The sequence below is a fragment of the Tigriopus californicus genome, chromosome 7 (genome assembly GCF_007210705.1).
Source record: "Tigriopus californicus strain San Diego chromosome 7, Tcal_SD_v2.1, whole genome shotgun sequence".
Taxonomy (NCBI): Eukaryota; Metazoa; Arthropoda; class Copepoda; order Harpacticoida; family Harpacticidae; genus Tigriopus; species Tigriopus californicus.
In genome coordinates, this window is record NC_081446.1 from 8918906 (window position 1) to 8939586 (window position 20681).

The following is a 20681-nucleotide window of genomic DNA, read 5'->3' on the forward strand; positions in this document are numbered from 1 at the left end:
AAAGTTCGGATAAAGATGCAATATTGCGAAAAGTGATTGATGTCCCCGAAATGAGAGTTTCATTTGAGTATGATCGAAACTAGTGAATTGTCGTTACCAGATTGATATATGAAACTTAAGTCGTTACAGGTCTTCTAATATTTGACAAGAATGTATAATCCTATACTAACTACACTTACCTATAAGCTTCACCTATTTGGGCACAGTTCTCATGGATGAAAATCAATCTCATGTTTCAATCTCCAAAGACATGAATCTCCAGTTAGATAATCATAACCTATGACGATAAGAATTCATACATAAAATGTCGAGTGCCTGCATGTCAAAACTCAGTCGTCAATATGAAGGCCTTCGCTTGTGTTTTATTCTTGACTACCTTAGTTTGGGCCCAGAACATTGAGGTCCCTACGGACAGCTGCATGTGGAGGGGAGCCAAGTACGGTCAAATGAACGCATGCGAGCCGAATGAAATTGTCGTGGGATCTTGCGGATCTGGGCGGAGAGACGATTGTGACAGTGGACAATGGCACCAATTGCTCTGTTGCAAGATGCCCGAGTACACTTATGAGAACTGCCTGGAGTACAAGGGCGAACATGGTCAAGACATTAGTTGTTCACAACAAGCCCATGACGACAGCATGTTGCTGCAAGGTGCCTGTGGATCAGGACTTCAACATGATTGTGGCGGCACCACTCACATCGTAGGAGGAACAGCACGCTATCAACAAGTCCTGACTTTCTTCTGGAACAGGTCCTTTTTTGTTTTCTAGGCTAAGTGCTGTCATGGACATCTTGCTGATGCTAAATTGAAATCAACTGGAACGTGCTATTGGATATATGGATACCATGGCGAGAAGATCCAATGCAATCGTCGCGATGAGGCTGCTTTTGGTCGATGCGGATCTGGATATAAAGACGACTGCGGCACCGAGAAATGGCATGGACTTCAATGTTGTCAACTGACCACAGCTGCCTAAGATTCCCAATAAAGTTATTGCATCCAACTGTTCGGCCTTTTTAACTCATAACAATCGGGTTAGTGCTCTTTATTATTGCTATCGTTGTTCTTCTCAAAAACACTACAAAGCACATCAAGCACATTTAGGTCCCTTCCATAGGAAGCAACAAGTCCAACGTTCCACTGAGATTGGTACAGCAATATTAAATCAGCATAACACATAGTATATGTCAAGTCCACTCGCTAGACATTGGGTTGGCACTATCGGTAGTCTCGTCCAAACTCCGATTGAAAATCATATGTTCAAAAGGACCACCACCATTGGATCGAGAGCTTGTTTTAACCAAAGGCACAGGCAACTTCCTCACCCCACGCCCCACTTCCAGGATCGTGTGATGTTGCATAGATGGCGTTCTGGACAATGGGGGCAATACTTCCACATCTTGTGAGCGCCCTAAAGCCACCCCTCGATCGGGCAGAGTACGCCTGCCCGGCATGACCTCAGCCGTGGGCACGGTGGGCAGTATTGCGCCACGGCCAGGTCGACTCCGAACGCCAAACTGGTTATTAAAGGAAGTGGAGTTTCTGAGTTGGTTTGGTCCCATAGAGAAATTGTGGTCATGTTGGTCCATAATTCTATGCCTTGAGTTAATCCCATTGGAGTCTCTGGAGCTATTGGTGAGTTTCTTCGCCAGGCCAAAGATGGAATTGGTTATGGATTGGTTGTATCCGGAATGATTGTGAGCCATGGTCCCGCCATTGACATGATCAGAGGGTATCATGGGTAGACGACGGTTTCTGGTGCTCAACCGCTCCGGTTTGATATTTTGAGGAAGAGGGGTGACAGGAAGAGGCATGGGCATAGCCTTTTGAACTTCGGGTGGAGGCTGAGGTAGCCGTCTTCCACTGCTATTGCGGGAGAATCCGGCGGCCGCCCGAAACGCAGCCGTGGCTCGCGAAGAGAGGCTAGAAAACCCTTGGGATTGCTGATTCCCAAAATTGTCGAAAGGGGAGGGCGGAGGAGGTAATTCCCGGTTAAGATCGAGATTGAAAGACACTTTTGCCCCTTCTTGGAAGCCACCCATTCCTCGATCTAAAGATCGGTTTTGACAAGGAACTTGATCACGACTACTTGTCCACCTGGAACGCTCCGGAGAGGGACTCCTAAACCGAGTGATTTGACGATCATCCGCATCTCGATGATACTGATAGCTTCGAGACTGAGCTGCGTACGGGTCGTCCATTTGCCATTGCTCCTGTTTGTTGAACCAATCGTCACGATACCAATTATCTTGAACTGGAGGTTGTTCTCGCGGCAATGGAACATGATTCCTGTTCCTCCATTTCGCATTGAACATGTGCCTGCCAAAGGAAGAAAATAACGAATGTAGGGAGTCAACGGATGAGTAGTTTTATTTAATTAAGATTAATGTTCTCTACCCTGGCATTGGCATCCCATCCATGATGGGCGTTCGAGGGCTTGGAGTTCGGCTATCCCATTTCCCAAAGTATTCATTGGCATCAGGTGAATGAATAGGGGAATCATTATAGGATGATCGAAGAGAGTCATTGTCCATGATTACTGGTTTGGCAACTGGAGGAGCCTACACAAAGAATAGAATATGTAAGCAAAGACAAAACACGAGATTTATACATCGGCAACGTTGCCCGGTGGCATAGTTTTTGGAGTATTCGGTTACCAAGCACATTCAACAACTGCCAATAACATACTGTCAATAGCATTGCCGTTGCTTCCCCGCCTTTCCTGTCTTTTGGGGTGTCAAGCATCTAAATATTGAAAATATTGTAACGACTTCAATAGCAATGGAAACTCCATGACATAATTTCATAACATTGCTATAACTCATATAAAAAGACCCAAAGGGTGCTGAAGTACAACAAAAACCAGAAACATAATAACCAAGTAACGGGACAAAAAGAAAGTGAATGTCTTTTAACATGGGCTGGTTGATCCACTTATCTTCTGTTAAATCTTGGAATTGGAATTTGGCCTAAAAAATCGAGACTCACCTTTTTTCTACCATTGGAGAACCCAGCCAGATCATCTTCTCTCACGTGAGGTATACTTAGACCCATAATTCGTTGGAGTAGCGAGCCTTTCTGTGAGGAGTAATAAGACGACAGCATACAAAATATATGCCTGGCATTTGTCAATGCTTTATTTGATCCCGGCTTTTGCCCATCTAACAATCAAAGTCTTGTTCTCGTGATGGAAAAGATCTTCGTTTTTCAAGGGTTTTTGGCAATGTACGTACAAAACAAAACTTTGTCACAATCGGTTAGTTGTGTTGAGTTCATGTAAATATGAGCTTTCGCTCCCGTCTTCTGTCCTGTTCAATTTGCAGTTTCGTTTTTGTATGATAAGAGGGACCTAATATGAAATCACTATTGACTCTTCTCCTACTGGATGTTTAAAGTGTACAACAATTAGCTTCATACGTCAAATGATTGGATAGGCTCGACTTCAAAATTGATAACGCTGACTCTCCAATGCCCCATATGTTACATCGTCTTTTTACATTTCCTTTTTCTTGGAGTGATCTCCTGTTAAAGTTTGAGATAAAAATCTATGTGCCGATATTGATATAACATGATATCTACGTTAAACAATTCTGCAAAGTGGTCATGGAATTATGTACTGCACAAGCTAAATTTGATTTGTACATGTCGGTCTTGTATGTTGTTGTTGATATGGCTAGTATTGACAACTTCATTTGCCATGTGCACTTGTCAAGATCAGAAATTCTAAGTGAAAAGTTGTGAGTTCTTGAAAAAAGTCATGTTTGGCCTCCCTATTTGCATACTGACGACTAAATCAATGTTTATTTATTACAGAGCGTCCTTGAAGCAAGGAGTGGGCCCCTGGTGTTGGAACTAAAGAAAGAAGGCCAAATATGAATACATTTTGCGACATATTACCTGTGCATCGGAGATGGGGATCTTGCCAAATTTCGTGGCTTTCCAATTCTCCAGGATGAGTAATCCGCCGTAAATCTTACCGACCGTCAAACGACCCCGTCCAATTTCTACGGACACAACCATCAAAAGGTTAGTCAGGCCCTGGAATCCCGGGAGTAAACATGTCCCCATTACCTTCTCGAGGAGGAACAAGAAGGTCAATTTTTTCCTTGCCCTCATAAGGCCAAACTTTAATGATTGTGGCCCTGAGCTCAAGATCGGCTTGATCCATCTCCTCAGCCGCTCGCATTTTGATGCTCAAGTTTTCGCGAATCAGGGAAAACAACGTGGTGGTAAAATGAACCATTCCTTCATCGTCAATGGGTTGATTCATTCGGATCAGTTTCTTAAATGCCAAACGATCTGGACACTTGGACCCAAATCCCAGAGGTGGATCCATGTTTTTCAGCATATCATACATTTCCGTATAGTATATCCGTCCCCTAATTTGTTTTAAGAGTTATCAAAGTGATCTGAATGAACACCAAAGTGCCTCCCTTGGGACTTACTCTGCACTCGGATCGTATTCGGCCCAAATTCGAATAAACTCGTCCAAATGATGTGCTCCAAGGATGGATGAATCGCGGGTGAGATAATCAAAGTTGTCCATGATGACAGCCACGAACAAGTTGAGCATCAAAAAACTGCACAAGAATATGAAGGACACGAAGTAGGTGTACGAAAACGGCGATCCACAGGTCTTATCTGGATCGATGACCTTGCCCGTAGTTTCATTGACCTTGTAGGAGGCTGGATCGCACGGGCTACCCGCCTCACAAGCCAACATGATGCTCGGCCAGGCTTCTCCAGTGGCGCATCTATCACGGATTGGGTCAAAAGCGAAAAAGCAATGTTAGCTTCGATGTTTCAAGGATTCAAAAAGCGGGTTTTCGCCTCACCGAAACAAGACCATCAGTCCGGCACCAAAGGTTTGAAAGTTGACGTGCCGGTTGTACTCTGTGTCTGCGTTGAATTGTATGTTACCAAATACCTTATGAAAGAAGAAGACTTTCTACCGTTATTATGAAACTTAAGTGACATAATAAGCATGTGTACTCACCTGCATGCCAATGATGGCATAGATGAAGAACAGCATGGCAATCAGTAAGATGACATAAGGCAATGCTTTGAAGGATTGGACGAACGTCCAAAGGAGAATCCGAATCGTGTAGCCTTGCCTTAACAGCTTTACTAGTCGTGCAGCTCGAAAGAGACGCAAAAATCCAACATTGATAAAGTTTTTCTGGAACAAACAACGAGCTCTGTTGAAGGGGGATGGATGAAATATATGAAATGTATGACAAACGCTTGGTGAACACTCACAGCAAATTCAACCATAAGAGCATCCACGATGCTGCCAACAACCGTGACAAAGTCAAAAATGTTCCAGGAATCCTTGAAGTAGCTCTGAAATTGGATGAATAGTTGACTCAAGCATTGCGAGAGACTCAGGGGACATTGCATTTGCTACTAGTGCATAACCGAATCTAGGTTCATTAGCCTTCTTCCAATCCTTACCGTCGGACCATACGAGATGAGTTTGAGAACACATTCGACCGAGAAACACAAGGTGAAGGTAAGATTCATGTAGCTGAGAATGTCGGTGAGTAGAGGTGGGGCACCATGGTACTGAAAAATGTTGAAGGTGTGCCTCTAAATTACATAACGTACCTGGGCTACATGTACGTACAGTACCAACAATTGACTAGTTTTCAAGGTGTATCAAGGTTACTGTATAGTAGGGTGAATTGTGTGATTACCAATCGTAAAACGATATCTGCAAGTACCTTCAACCCCATGGCCAAAATTTTAAAGAAGCATTCAACGGTAAAGAAGCCCGTGAATACAGTATTCATGTAATGAAGTGCCACACCCATAATTTGAGGTTGTTGGTAGTACTAAAAGAGAGTCATGATTCAAAAATGGAGTAGTGGAGTGAATGGACCGTAACCGGTCATTGTCTCGGCGTACGAATGATCAAGGTTGCGCACCTTCATCATTAGCAGAATGGTGTTCAAGACGATGAGGGTCATGATGAAGTACTCAAAGGGTGTGGATTCGACAATCCGCCACAAACGATATTTGAATCCAACCCGCTCTTCAGGCATGTATCTTTCCAAAGGCGTTGCATTGATAGCAAAGTCGATGCAGGATTTCTGAAGCAAAAGAAGTCCCAATCCAGATTGGTTCCCAGAAAGAAAACGAAGAGAAAGATTGGCCAAGCTTACTTGATTTTTGTCAATCTCGGCTTCTTCCAACTCGGACTCTCCTTGCTCTTGAAAGGTAATGATAATTAAGGCCACGAAGATGTTGACAAAGAAGAAAGGGAAAACAATGAAGTAGACGATGTAGAAGATGGACATTTCCACCCGAAAAAGAGAAATGGGCGCCTGGTCAGCGAAAGTAGCCGCCATGGATTGCTGAAGGACACTGGAAAGTGACGAGAAAAGGACAGGCTGACCATTAGCAAACCATTACTTCAAATCAACCACTCAATTGAGCATCATAGGGAGCGAAACCACGTCATTGCCGGAACGGATCGCAGAATGCTCATTAAGAGGGCTTCTTCCATTCACAGTTTGTGTGTGCTCCTTCGAGGAATGATGAATATGTACATTGCTTGCTTTGTTTCCTCGTCGGACCGTCTACTTTACATGTCTACTTACGCTGGCCATCCTTCCGTAGTTTGGACCGCAAACAAAGTGAGCATGGCGGTTGGAACCTGGAAAAAATGATCAAAAAAAGGTTCGTACTATCTCTACACTTCTGCCTTGGCCAAGAATGAAAGAAACTTGGCCGGCTCACATTGTCGTAATGAAACTTTTGTCTTCGCCAAAGCCTCGGGGTCACTGAAGGAGGGCCCTCGAGAGTTGCAGTATACACAAAGTATTCGCCCCTGGAACAGTCAGAAACAGAATCGTCCATGAAGGAAAGAATGTGATCAAACGCAATAGCCAGGTCATTGTTGACCTCAAATCTACGGTACTTCTGTACGTAGTAGGACTCACTGGCATTCTTCCGCGTCCTCCTTGCTTTCATCGGTACAATAGAAGAACTTGCCGTTGAAGAGTTGCACGGCGATGACGGCAAAAATGAAATGGAACAACAGATACACCACCAAGATATTGAACACATTCTTTAACGAGTTGATCACGCAATCGAAGACTGCTTTGAGTTTGGGTACACGCTTGATGGTCTTCAAAGGACGCAATACTCTCAGGACTCGGAGGGACTTCATTGTGCTCAGATTCTCACCACCAGCACTTCCACTATCCATTGATGCGAAACAAGCAAACAACAAGCATTAGAACTGAGCCGATATCGGTCGACAAAAGTTTTGCCCATTCTTACAGCATGTCCATGGCAAATGAGGTGATGGCGCAAGACACCACTAGCATATCCATGACATTCCATAGCTCCCGAAGGTAGGATCCGGGATGTAAGATCACACCATAGTCGATAATCTGCGGCAAACAAGGGAAAGTCATGGTCAAAGACTTCAATTTGAATACACAACAAGTGTAACTCATTGAATACCTTTAACAGGACTTCAATGCCAAAGACACAGGTGAACCCATAATCAAAGTAGGTGAGCTTCTTGTTTCGTTTACTGTCAGCGTTGACCGGGTCTTCGGCAGCCAAAGCGATGGACGAGGCAATGATCACCAGCATGATGACTACGTCGAAGAGGGGAAACGTGACGACGGCATGAATAGCACAGCGAAAGCTATTCGTGGACGAAAAAATGAACATGGACGAATAGGGCAGGACGGGTGGGGGTCGATTGGCAAGCTCTTCTTCTTCTTCAGCCGTTAGAGCACGGGCAGCCGCAGCCGCAGCTTCCTCAGCCTTCCGGCGTTCTTCTTCTTCGCGTCTAAACGTGGCCATCGAAAAGAAAGAAAAAGTTGAGCTTCACAAGGCCATGATGGGATTTTTACAAGAGGGGTTCCAAAACAAATGAGCCAGCCAAGTCTGTACACTCTAAGGTCGTGCCGCGTATGGATGTGTTCTTAGCAACTTTCTGCCAACGATCACACAATATTCGAAGCTATGTAGAAAGATGATTTCTGCGTCAAAGATCATCATGCACTTATTCCATTGGTTTTGGAGCCATCTCATTCATTGGTTGAATAACATGTCAATGTCCTCCTGTTTGAACAGAGAGCTTCCAAGGAAGTCCGATCTTGGCGAGGATCACAAGGAAGCCCTATACGGACTGAACTGGATTTCCACATCACCAAATCTGTACAGTATTCAAATTTGTTTCTAAGTTACTGTACAAATTCAAGTACGATTTTCCTTCGTTTGTGTCTGGGTCTTGTTCGTTTTTTTTGTTCGTACTCAATGTAGTTTATGGTCAACATATCTGAATCGGAGTTAAGTCAAAAAATATAGATAGATGCAGGCAAAAAAGGCGCAATGAAAATATACGAATCAATTGATCAAATATGCTAATTTGTAGGCGTAATCTGAAAAAATATTTGCCTTCAAACCGAAAATGGGACCCCACAGGTCAGAAATTAGGTTTTCACGAATGAACGCAGCACCCGGCTCAGTCAAAACGTCTCTTTACGATATAATGTGCAGAACAGGCAAAACGATAGAGTAATGCAATTCATCACCGATGAACTCGAGCCCTTTCACGCCTTGATGAGCTCGTCATACAGAGAAACAAGATCAAGTGAATACAGCGGGAAAACTAGAGATCAATGGAACATCATCTTCAAAAGAAGAAGCGTCGATAGAAATTCGAATGAGGGATCCCCAAAGGTTAGGCCTTTATCTTTATTGATAGTTCTTGATCTTACATGAAGTGAGAATACATCAACAGAATCAACTTGAGCGCAAAAAGTGCCATCGGCTTCTGTGTCCTGCTCAAAAGTTCATGTTTGATATCTCAAGAGTTTTTATGGAAACCCGTCTGAATTTGGGAACTTTTTCCAGTATGTCACGCCCCCTCCCCCCTTCCCCCGTAACTGTCACGTTGATGAGGTGGGAACTAGATCTGAAAGTTTCTACCTTTGTTGTTGGAATCTCAGATATTCATTCTGAGATAATTTTTGAAAAGAAAAGCATAAACGAAAGGTTAACCAAGTAAGGAAATCGTGTTTTCAAGAATCTTGATTAGGTGTTTGTGATCGATTCGACTATGTTAAGAATGCAGTTGTTGTACATGTCCTGTATGTCTGTCTGAGGATGGGAGGAAAGAAGGATGTGGAAGAGATGTTAGCGTATGCGTAGTAGAGAAATGGAATTCACTCAAACAATACGAAGTCTTGAATGACCTTAAATCAATCATACAAGATTGTATACTGAATCAAGTTGGAAATCGGCTGCAACTACCTAGTATTTGTTCAATTCTACAGTATTGCTTATGATGTTGTTATGAGAGTTATGTATATGTTCATCGGATCCTCTCCGTGTTTCAGATTACGGTCTCAGATAAGAAAACCACAAAGAAAAATCTAGCAAAAGAACTCACTGAGCTGCAATTATCTTGGCCAGTTCATCCTCTGAAATCTCCATTTTATGGCCACTGAAAATCAATGGGGTGTCATTTTTATGCCCTGGTTATTAACAAAGTGCCAGTGGTTTTTTTCCCCATCTTTTTCAAGGCCTCTAGATTTGCATTGAGGATAGATGTATTTATTTGGTCGCCTTTTGTCACCACTACACGTGGGTTTTCGTTTGGCAAGACACGATAGACTTCGTGTGTGAAGAACATGAAGTTGAAATACTTGAGACGAACCCTTTATTGAATGAGGAACGTGTGTGCGTATTGGGAAGTAGTAGTGGGCATACTCACTCCCTTGTTCTGGGGCCCGGTGGGATGGGTCCATAAGCCGCTCTTAAAGCCGCTTCCTTGGCCTCTTCATCTTCCTTCTCTTTTTCTTGCAAGGCTGTCATCTCTTGAGCCTGTCCCAAGCTGTCCACGGCAATGGCCAAAAACACGTTCAAAAGAGTGTAGTTACCAAACATGGTCAGAAAGATGAAGTACAAAGAATAGATGAGACCAGCCTGAGCCCCACCTTGGGACTCAATACCGTGATACATGACCTCGTTCCAATCCTCTCCGGTGAGAATCTAAAATAAGAGAGCAAACGTGGAATATTAAATGATCTTCTTTCTTCGCCTTCTGCTACTCAATCTTTGGTCCCAGAACGTGACCAACGTGTGGTACAGACTCCAGGATAGAGACTGACTAACGGACTGACTGACTGACTGAGTGGACTCTCTCTGCAGTGTAATGAACTAGATATATGGCCATTGAATTTCAGTTGAAAGAGAATAGGAAAGTTGCGAGCTTTTGTGTATACGTGCCCACGTCTCCGCCATGCTGTAGTACTATATGTAGGAAGAGAAGAACTCACTTGGAACACAGTCAACATGGCAATGGAAAAAGAGTTAAAGTTGGAGGGTGGTGTTCCATCTGGAAAGTTGAATGTGCCTCCAAAGAGCTGCATTCCCAAGAGGGCAAAGATCAGAATGAAAAGAAACAAAAGCAGAAGCAGCGAGATGATGGACTTCATGGAGCTCAACAAAGAGACCACCAAGTTCCTCAAGGAAGACCAATATCTGGAAAGAGCGAAGCAAAATGTTTGATAAATGATAAGACGGAAGGTGCCAGCAAAGGATCTTCATCGCAGCCGGACGATGGGGTGGTTGTGATAGAGGAAGAACAATGAAAAGAGGAGACGAAGAACCAATAAAGAGCAGGAACAGAGTATGTGTGTATGGGATTTCATCCGTCTCTTTGTACTTTTCGATCAAGATTCGGTTCCTTTGGAATACTTTCCATTGACGCCAGGCTACCTTAGAAGTTCTACTGTTCTTGTACGTGCCCATTATGTGCCCCGAGTAGTTCCTACCAATCAAATAAAAGGACTATCCAGTCCTATCGTTTTAAAGCCTCTTTACGCTCGATCCACTTAGAGAGATTGATACTCACACTGTCACTTTAAAAATTCTCAAAAGTCTCAAGGCTCGAAGGACAGAGAGGCCAAAGGATCCGGCCTTGGGCTTGAAATGAGTCCACACCACTTCGAACACGCTGCCCGAAATAACCAGACAATCGAAGCGATTGAACGACGACTCGAAGTAGATTCGCAATCCCAGGGCCCACATGCGGAGAAACATCTCGAAGATGAATAGCCCCAGGAACACGAACTCAGTAGTATCTAGAAAGAAAAGGAAGCGAATCGAGTTAACGAATGCAATGCGTGTGCCTGTCCGTGTGTGTATGTACGGTATTAGAACGAAAGCGAAGACCAAAAAAGGGGGTCGATTAAGGCCACTTACGAAGAAACTCGGAGAGCCAGTGAGGCTGGTTGTAATGTTCCACGGCCACCGAGCACGTGTTCAGTAACACCAGGATAATTACAAACCAATAAAACCATTGCTTCTTCACTGTCTTGCGAATCCAGAAGCGAGCTTTCTTCTCGTAGACCCAGAAATCCGAATTCTTCTTGAACTTTTTCTTCAATGCCAAACCAGGAGCTTTCTTCTTCTTGTTCAGCAGTTCTACAGATAAGACAGAGACAAGACCAGAAATAGCATTAGATCTACTCTCGAGCTCGAGATCCTGGTATGGTTTTTGCACGGCTGGTTGGGTGCCTGATAGGCAGGCTCGCTTTGGGTGTAACTTGAGCATTTTCTAATTCAATTACATTCAAGTCTCAGTCTGACACTTGACGTGAGCAATACTTTCGTAACCCGGTCCAGCCAGGAATTTCCTTTCAATCCATCATTGGCCCTATTGTCTAAACTCAAAACCAAGCCAAGGTTGGAGATTCTCTCGAACGTATGAATACCTTGCCAAAGTTATCTCCCATCTTTACTCCTCTAAAGTTAAGAGTGAGCATTGGTTAGGGAAGGGATTAAAGCGCACAACTCGTTAAAGGAGCCTTTCTTTACTGGCACGCTTAAGTACGCAAACAGGATGGAACTGAACGAGTTCCATTTCTACTTTGAGAGCTGTGTCGCTTTTCGAGCAAAACTAATCTCGACAACCGGTTCCATGCACCATACGTACTCGTACGTTCGAGTATATACGCACTGCACTGTGTACCATCGGGCGCCTATTCAAAAAGAGGTCGTTTGGTCTTAAGCGTTGTTGTACTTTACGGTATTGGCCTCCAAGTTCTCGAAATGAGGCACGTTTGTTCTCATCATGATGATCATTCTCATCATCATCATCATCAACAGCATTCTGGCTGACTATTTCCCTTTAGCTTGGCAAGGTGGGCGACAAGTAAGACAAAAAGGACTGAAAGAGAATCTGGGATTTCTCGTTTCCTATTTACCTTCTTCTTCTTCGTCCTCGTCCTCGGAGTCGGTGCTTCGGCTCTTTCCCAAGGTTCTTAATTTCTTTCTCTTTTGGAGAGCTCTCTTTCGAGCCTCCATGATATATCGGCGTTCCTCCTCTGTGGTCCGATCCTCATTCAGGATCACTTCCTCTGAAGACGAGAAAAAGTGGAAAAGTTGGTTCAAAGTCAGACTTCGGTCTAAGGCTTCTACTGTAGAGGGTACAGTACTTGGTTGGTACATACAGACAACCGCACAACTTCAACTTGGACCAAAAACACACACAGAAAAAGAGAGAGAGAAAGAGAGACATGGAGAGACACAGAGAGAGGAGGAATGAGACCAACACGAACATACGTTGGAAACAAACCAAAGAGCCAAGGAAAGAACGAACGAACTAACCGAACGTAACAACCAACCAACCAACCAACGGACGAAGGGACGGACGAACGTCGATGGGGATGATGGGCCCTGAGGGACTTCAAGTTCAAAAAGACACACTCACACACTTTCAACGGGAATGGACCATGCCGATGATGAAATGGTCCAGAGATATCCTATCATATCGGACAAAGATACGTGATATGTATGCAAATACCATAGAAGTGAGACCAAAACTTGCAACGATGGCGGCAAACACAAAAGCTGTTTTTTCAAAAGCAAGCCAAGGTTTTTTTTGAAACATTTTTTATTTTAATAAATTAGCTTTGGAATCTGAAATTTTCCGTAGTTAGACAAAAAAGATTTAAAAACAATAGTGAGGAGTTTAAAACTGATAACAAAAATGTCAATGCGTTTTTTAAACAAAGGATGTTGATTTTCAAAGCATTCAAAGCGGTTTCACTTTGTAATGATTCCGTGCCGTCAACTATTTATCAAACAGTTTATCACTAAATCGCCCGGTTTTTATGCTAGTTCATATCAGACTTGCTGACATTGTACAATCCACTTACTAACCGGGTTTCTGAACCATTTGCTAATCACTTTTAAGATTAAATGTACCCACTTTGATCCAAATGTCTCTTATTCATCTCTAAGTCTGATAAATGTATCGAGCTTTTTAAGAGGAACAATCTCGCTGAAAGCAACCAATGCTTATTATGAAGCACGATGATGATTGGAATGAATGCAATTTTTCCGAGTCATGTTCCAAATTCTACAATACAGTGCTGTATAAGAGTACTACAAGTACACACGGTGGTAACACTGATAAAACAAAAGGAACAACTTATATCATCTCGAATGTTAGCTCAGATTAGTATACTAATCCACTTAAAACGTACAAAGCGATAATGTTTTTAAAAACGTAATCAATAGATTTTGGAGTAACCTTACTTGCGTTTACAACTACAATTTTATCCGAATCATTTGAGAAAACGATATCACGCTTTCAAAATTGCATTTGCATCAAATTTGACTACAAATTGCTCCGGTTATATCATAAAGCAATTGCCAAGAAATATAATATTCTTTTTCTATGCCTAAATTTTAAATGAAAATATTTCAATTTTTTGAAAAAAGCAAAAATCGGAAAATAGTTTCTAATATAACTTGAAACTTATATTTCATAATTGTGATGCCATATTTGTCAATTAAAACTTTATTCAAGCTTGATTTTGAATTTTGACATAATTATATTGACGTTGAATAAAAACATTGTTAGTACGTAGAGATTAATTGTTACAAAAATGGATAAATTTGAATATTAAACAGTCACATATATCGTTCAAATACTTCAGGAACATGATAGAATAGTGTAACGTAGGCAATTTTACATGATTTGTAAGCTTTAAGTGACTTTTGCTACTTTTAGCTTTTAAAGAAATCTTAATGAAAATGAAAGAAATGTTATATTTTGTCGTTTTATTGAAAAAGAGAATAATATGCCTTGGAAATAACTAGAAAATATTATTAGGCCATTTTTCGATCTTTTAAGGCGTAAAACACAACTTTCAAGTTGTAATAGATAAGCATCTGCCGAATAGAAGTTTATGAAATTTTACGTCAATACATAACGTACGTTTAATATTGATTGACTATGTTGACAATGATGCAATTTAATGGACTTTAAGTCATTTTACACACTTATCTGAGCTAGTTTTAAACATGTGTGTTTCTCAAAAGTTGTTCCGTTTGTCTCTTTGACAAAGAGAAACATTTCTAGATGTCTTGGCATTTGAGTAAACACTTAACCGTAAAATGGGACCACGGTGTACAAGAATGCGTCAGTTCGATGGCACACGAAAACGAAAGATGAGTGGGTAGAAACATAGAAACCAGCCTCTAAAGAATTTTACTGCAAAACTATATTTAGTATTTGCATGGGGTATTCAACACAATCCACCAAAACAAGAAAAGCGTTATTGCTTCAAGGTCATTTTGTAAAGCCTGCATACGTGTTTTCCACTCGTTGGTACATTTACAGTAGAGTAATGAGGTAAGAATTTTATAATGGAGGTACGCATCTTTAGAAAAAGTAGCTTTTGGAAAAACCGCCATTACTTCGTAGCAAGTAGAAAACGGGGCTTTGAATACATTTGACCACACGAATACATTGATAAATGAGAAGACAAAGAAAAGAATATTCGCGCAAGATCAAAACAGACTATTTCAGTGGGTGGAAGGATCAAATCTACGACGAGTACTTTCAAGGTTGATTTGGGTTTTGAAACGTTGTGGGAATCATCTAAATGAAGATCATTCTATTAGAGACATAATTGGTTTGATTGAACGGTACTCTGTTTCAAAGGCTACTCTTTTTTTCTTTTACGTAGATCATGAACCAAACAGGAATAATGGGGTTTTGCAAAAAACAAAGATTGAAGCATTCAGCGCAAATACCAATGTCCCCAATAAGACAGGTTGAAACAGTTAGTTGAATGCACACGCACACACATAAAGGCGAAAAGTGAGACAGTAGTAAGTACAACATTACAAAGGTAGTAAATTACATTTGGTCTGGATGTATTGATAATAGTACATACACTATCGCGACTACTCAACTCCGTGTCTACTTATCAGTAGTAGTATCACCTGCTCTGATGATCCATTGAAAATAGCCCTCAAATGCTTTCGAGAAGTTCTCCTTCATTCTTAACTTTCTGAAAGTCTCTCTTCTCTCCACTCGCGTGCGCTCATTACTGAACTCTCTATTTTGCCCAATGATCATCATCATCATCATCGTCGTCATCATCAGCACCGTTCGAATGGCACAATGGCGTGACCATGGGAGAACGATGATATTCGCACGATTTGCATTGCACGAGTAGATCAAGTCAGCCACAATGATCGGCAAAATCATCATGGAGTGAACGGGTGAACGGATGAACGGGTGAGTGAGCGAGTGAGAGAATGAATGAGTGAGTGAGTGAGTGAATGAGTGAGTGAGTGAGTGAATGAGTGAGGGATTGAAAGAAAGGCACGAGAGTGGGATTGCCGAATGCAGATCGGAGTGAGATGTAGGTTATAAGAAAAGATAGAGAACGAGAGATCGTAAGCAAAAAAGACACAAGCATGATAATATGCACTCAGTTCCCCCTCTGTGATACACATGAGGGGTAGGTAGATGTCATTGAGAAGTGGGGATTGAGATCTTTCGAATGCATTGAAAATCTTTTCAAAGGATTGGGCATTGTCTTCCCTTGAGTCAGTCAATAACTTTGGTACCATAAACAGGATTGTGGCCAATACTTGTCATAGCATACATGTAGACAGTATTTATTCCAAATGCTTTTGGAGGTCAATCAATCCAACGTTTCAATGATAAGAAACAACCAAGTTAAAACTAGTTGTCCGTTCAAGTATGTGGTAGGACATACGTGGTAGCCATCATTTTATTCTCATGCGAAATGGGTAGAGCTCTTTAGTGAACCTAGTTTTATTAGCAAGGTGCTCTCAATTTAAGAAAACCGTTATGAAAGTTATGAAAGTCAAAAGCTAAAAACCGATCCGACTTTCAGCGGTCGCGTTTGTCTATATACATCCAACAAGTTATCCAAGTGTTTCAATGAATGGGAATTGATCAAACTGTTCCAGACTCTTACCCGCTCAAAACTCCCAGAACGAGATTCAACATGAAGAATGACCCAATCACAATGAGAGGTACGAAGTAGACCCAATTGAAGGAGCTACCAATGGCATCGTTGGTCTGCAAGAGCGAGAGAAACTCATAGCGTCACGATTTTCTCAAAATATTCTGAGGTTGGTCGAGCTTTGTGAAGAATTGTCCCTAAGATTTAACTTGTCCGTTTCGCTCAAAAACTCATCCGTACATCTCTGATCTGAATAGAGATTATCTTACCCAATATAGAATGGGCACCCAGCCCTCCATGGTGACACACTGAAACACTGTTAACATAGCATAGATGATGTTATCAAAAGAGGTAATGCCGTAGTTTGGACCCTCCCATTTCTCGAGGCAGATCGCTGTCTCTGGATCACAGCTGAAGCTCCCGGGGGGAGCCGATGGACCGTCTGCATTGCAAGGGACTTGCTTCCTCCCCTCCATGACCATGGAATCTGAAAGTGACTCAAAATCGTTTGATCAGATCACGGGGAAGGGGGCCATTTCTCTCGATAGGAATATTTACCCAAGTCCTCGATGCTATAACACGTCTTGTGAAGAGCTCCTGAGTAAAACTCCAAGCCAATAATGGCAAATATCAAAATGGCGAACATGACCAGTAACCCAATTTGCATCAAAGGCGCCAGCGCCTTAAATATGGACTTCAAAACAACTTGCAAGCCTATAAAGGAACCAAAGGCCACAAGCCAAGAATGAGCCATTGGTCGATTATGCATTTTAACGTAAAGTAGCTCAATGTTTTTGGCAGGATTGGTCGATTCGAAAAAACTTCTGCACACTTCTGCACAAAAAACTAGTAAAAAAGTACTCACTTGGCACCCCTGACACTAACTTGAGAGGTCTCAAAACCCGAATGGCTCTCAATGTTCTCAGATCCACACCACTGGCATCATCTTCCTCTTCTTCGGCCATGGTTGGATCCTCCGGGGTAAGGATAGTGATATATCTACAGAATAATCAGATCCAACTACATCTCAAACACTACTTCAAAGTGAGAAGGAAAGGCTGCTTTGAAAAAGGCCTCGTTGATTGACTCCTCAAGGACAATACAATTCAAATGATGAAGGGACATTCCCCGAAGTTAATATGGCCCCAAAAATGTCCATAACTTCCAAATAATGCTGCCCAAAAAGGAGCTCAGCGTCAAGGAACATGGGACAAAAGACCTCAAGGAAAAATTGCCCCCGTTGCAAGAGGGAAAGAACTCAACTCATCTTAACAATATGACGAATTTGTTACATTTTAGGTGTCAAACCCGAATATGTAGACTTACTCTTACTTGTATTCAAAGTTGTACCAAGGTGAGTGACCAAACTGGCTAAGTACGTGAAGAATTTGATGGTCTTGTCACACTAAGAGAGTACCTAAGTACAATTACAAGTTACGAACGATCTCCAAATGACACGTGTTATGGACTGTTCAAAAATGAGTCATGGGGGATACCGGACGGAAAGTGGGAGTTAGTGGAAATGCCCCCAAGCCCATTCTGATCCATGGCAAGAGCAAATTTTGAAAATATTGGTGCTCCTCTGATACAAAACAACTAAATTCAACTGGTTCGGTCAACGACCTAATCTTAGGACGAAAACATCTCCTAGTGGCGAGGAGCTTCAATGATGAATGACGGTCGACAGATCAACGCTTACTTACTTGGGACCTTGGAAACCATTTTTAATGGCCTTAGGCATCTAAACGAACGTAAAATGCGCAGATCGAAGGGCAGGGATTTCTCCACAAGGAGAGTCATTAACCTGAATCCATTTGGGAGAACACAAGACGAATTGAGACGGCTGTGCTCACGTAGGAAGATGGGTAGTACATCCCGGGAGTTATTTAGAACAATGCATTCTTCTCCCCTCCCTCAATGGCTGGAAACCTTCGCATCAGCTCAGCAATTGGATCGCACCCACTAGCCTACGTAGTGGGCGAGCGAGCGAGTCACTTACCCTGTAACGACTACCACGAAGTCCATAATGTTCCACATATTTCTCAAGTAACTCCCCGGATGGAGAACAAAACCTTGGGCTAAGATTTTCAGGCTCGTTTCCACGGTAAAAATACCCAAGAAGTACGACTCGGTGGCTTCCTGTGAAAGAGTTTGCAATGGTTTTCATCGAGGTGCCGATTGGAAGAAAGAACGGATCCGAATCCAAGGCAGATATCTAATCGTCGGGCAAGTTGATGTCTTACCAGTTGTCTGGCCAATTCAGTCTTGTCTCCATTGGGAAGAGGCTTTTCCACAGCCAGAACAACGCAATTGGCAATGATGGTGAGGAGGACGGTGTACTCAAAAGGCGGCCATTCGATAAGGAATTTGGTTGCCCGTCGAATGAAATTGGTTTCACTCAGAATGAAGAGTGAAGTGGGGCCTTCCTTCTTTTCCGGCCCTAGTTTCTTCTTCGCCAGGGGTATGGTGGGTGGGACAGACCCGCCGGGCATACCCGACGACATGCCTCCCACCCCTGCACTCCGGCCCATGCCAGACATTCCCTCTTCCTCTTCGTCCATGGCACGTTCACCAATCTAACAGGGTGGACGCCCGGTCAATGGTCGCCACTCCCACGAGATGACACGAAAAGGCCTGAAGGTAAAATGCACGATCCAAACGGGTTAATGAGATCCATTTTGACCCAGGAAATAGCAGTCCTTGAAAACATCAGATCTGCGACAATGTATTATAGAAATAAATTGGGTGCGTTGTTTTATTTAAAGGTATTTTATTAGGTGCCATTTTGATTGAAGTTATTATCAAATGCTTCATCTAATTTTTTCAACTTTGGCTTATCACATTATAATTCGACATAAAACAAACACATATGTGATAACGATAGGGTTTCTCAAAAGACCTGATTAAAAAAAGGCAAAAATGCATGGGGGGCTGTTAGCCATTAAACAATTTGCTGACATACAGAGAGTATGTACGGGAGACATGGAAACTGTGAAATAAAGCAAAAAAAACAACGGTACCACATCATTCAATTAAATGAGCTTGATAACTACTGGTAAATTTAAAGCGGAGAATACCATATGAGTAGAAATGCTATGAAGTAACAACCCAATACTGAAGCTACTTTGTGTGTGTGCAAAATGCAATGAGAAGCTTCTTTTCTAGCTCATATTTTTGGAGATAGTGAAGTGACAAATAGAAAGGAAAATGTGTGATTCTGAATGCACTGGTTTTGTCAGTGCAGCCTTCACTGACAAATGAATTGAAAAGTGCGCATCATTCAATACGCACGTTGAGCATGGCTCGATACAAAAAAATTGCATCATAATCTTCATTTATCAGTTTTAAATAACATGCCACGAAACTGACAAAAAATTGCAAATGGGATTATAAAACATGGAAGTCGATCTATATGATCCGGCTTAAACATAAAACAGACTTTTTTTTATTGGACATAGTTTGACATGGCTTGGTGCCTTTTTATAGCAAAAAGTAATTCACATCGAGTTTCTCGTTAAGCTACTACCAATCGGCGTTATAATGATTTCTTCAGCCAATCTCTTGCATCAGTGATTTGATTTTTTGTTGCAAAAGGCAAAGTCTTTTTATCATTAGTGTATGCAGACCATCTCAACTATCTTCCGCCAATACCCTGGTCTTTCGTGTGGTCTTTTTTCCTTCACAGCTTTTCATTCTTTCTCTCAAAAAGTAGAAATGTTCAACCTTGGACCTGTCACTTCACTTTGAGATCTTGAGGATTACCTTTGAAAAGAAACCTTTCAGTTCTCTAGTCGGGGGTTCTTTTTCAAATCATACCATCTTTCCTGGGGTAGAATCAGTATTGTTTTCTTCTGTAATTAGGACTCTACACGTAGACTCGTTACTAAGTGGTTTAATCGGGATTTGTGGTCCATTTACTCTCTACCAACCAGGGGGTTCCCAAACTTGGATCTACCGCTCATTGTAGCCAGTACTGTCGGGAAAAAACTACCACAAACGCCTCACTTCGGATCCTCTTGAGCCTTTTCGTATTTGTTTAGGTTAATCTGGGTTGTCACGAATTCGAGTCTCTAGTCCGACACGATCGATCGGGATCTACGCTACCCACTGGTGTATTGAACAAGGACGTACGAGTACGTAGATCCAAAGTGTTGGCCTTGGTGAGCGTGACGAACATAATAAAGGCCAGTTTAGAGGACCATCTCCCTGTTTACAGTGAGGCACGGCTACTATCTCGTGGATCTCAGATCAATATCCAATGATTGATCCTCTCTTATCCGATGGATAAATTACACAGCACGTCACATTTTTCACAAAACTTGGCCATGAAACCTGTGGGACAGGTTGAAAATGAAAATTACTTTACTTTGTAGAACAGATTTGGTTTGAACAATTGATGCCTGCGTCTG

At 42.2% G+C, this 20681-nt stretch overlaps 2 protein-coding genes across 2 annotated transcripts; one reads left to right on the forward strand and one right to left on the reverse strand.

Moving 5' to 3' along the window:
* Positions 1 to 311: 311 nt before the first annotated feature.
* On the forward strand, positions 312 to 1004 carry LOC131884140 (uncharacterized). Its single transcript, XM_059231808.1, has 2 exons — positions 312 to 701; positions 771 to 1004. The coding sequence occupies exons 1-2, from the start codon at positions 342 to 344 to the stop codon at positions 975 to 977; spliced, it is 567 nt and encodes a 188-aa protein (XP_059087791.1). The 5' UTR covers positions 312 to 341; the 3' UTR covers positions 978 to 1004.
* LOC131883446 (voltage-dependent calcium channel type A subunit alpha-1-like) lies at positions 823 to 18725 on the reverse strand (the record flags this gene model as incomplete). Its single annotated transcript, XM_059230921.1, has 30 exons — positions 823 to 2320; positions 2399 to 2562; positions 2990 to 3079; positions 3899 to 4005; positions 4073 to 4380; positions 4447 to 4755; positions 4837 to 4928; positions 4998 to 5180; positions 5261 to 5344; positions 5456 to 5566; positions 5929 to 6093; positions 6166 to 6367; positions 6604 to 6659; positions 6743 to 6833; positions 6946 to 7206; positions 7289 to 7401; positions 7475 to 7811; positions 9420 to 9473; positions 9744 to 10021; positions 10309 to 10513; positions 10887 to 11115; positions 11237 to 11458; positions 12241 to 12393; positions 15275 to 15390; positions 16285 to 16388; positions 16542 to 16759; positions 16831 to 16986; positions 17138 to 17271; positions 18272 to 18411; positions 18516 to 18725. Coding segments are annotated over 30 exons (6024 nt in total), but the record flags the coding sequence as incomplete, so codon positions are not given.
* Between the last annotated feature and the right edge of the window lie 1956 nt (positions 18726 to 20681).

What these genes read in the sequence shown, in the direction of transcription:
- LOC131884140 (XM_059231808.1), top strand. Translation starts at nt 342, where the DNA reads ATGAAGGCCTTCGCTTGTGTTTTATTCTTGACTACCTTAGTTTGGGCC. An exon ending in GTGGCGGCACCACTCACATC is followed by an intron (nt 702 to 770) that starts GTAGGAGGAACA and finishes TTTGTTTTCTAG; the next exon opens with GCTAAGTGCTGTCATGGACA.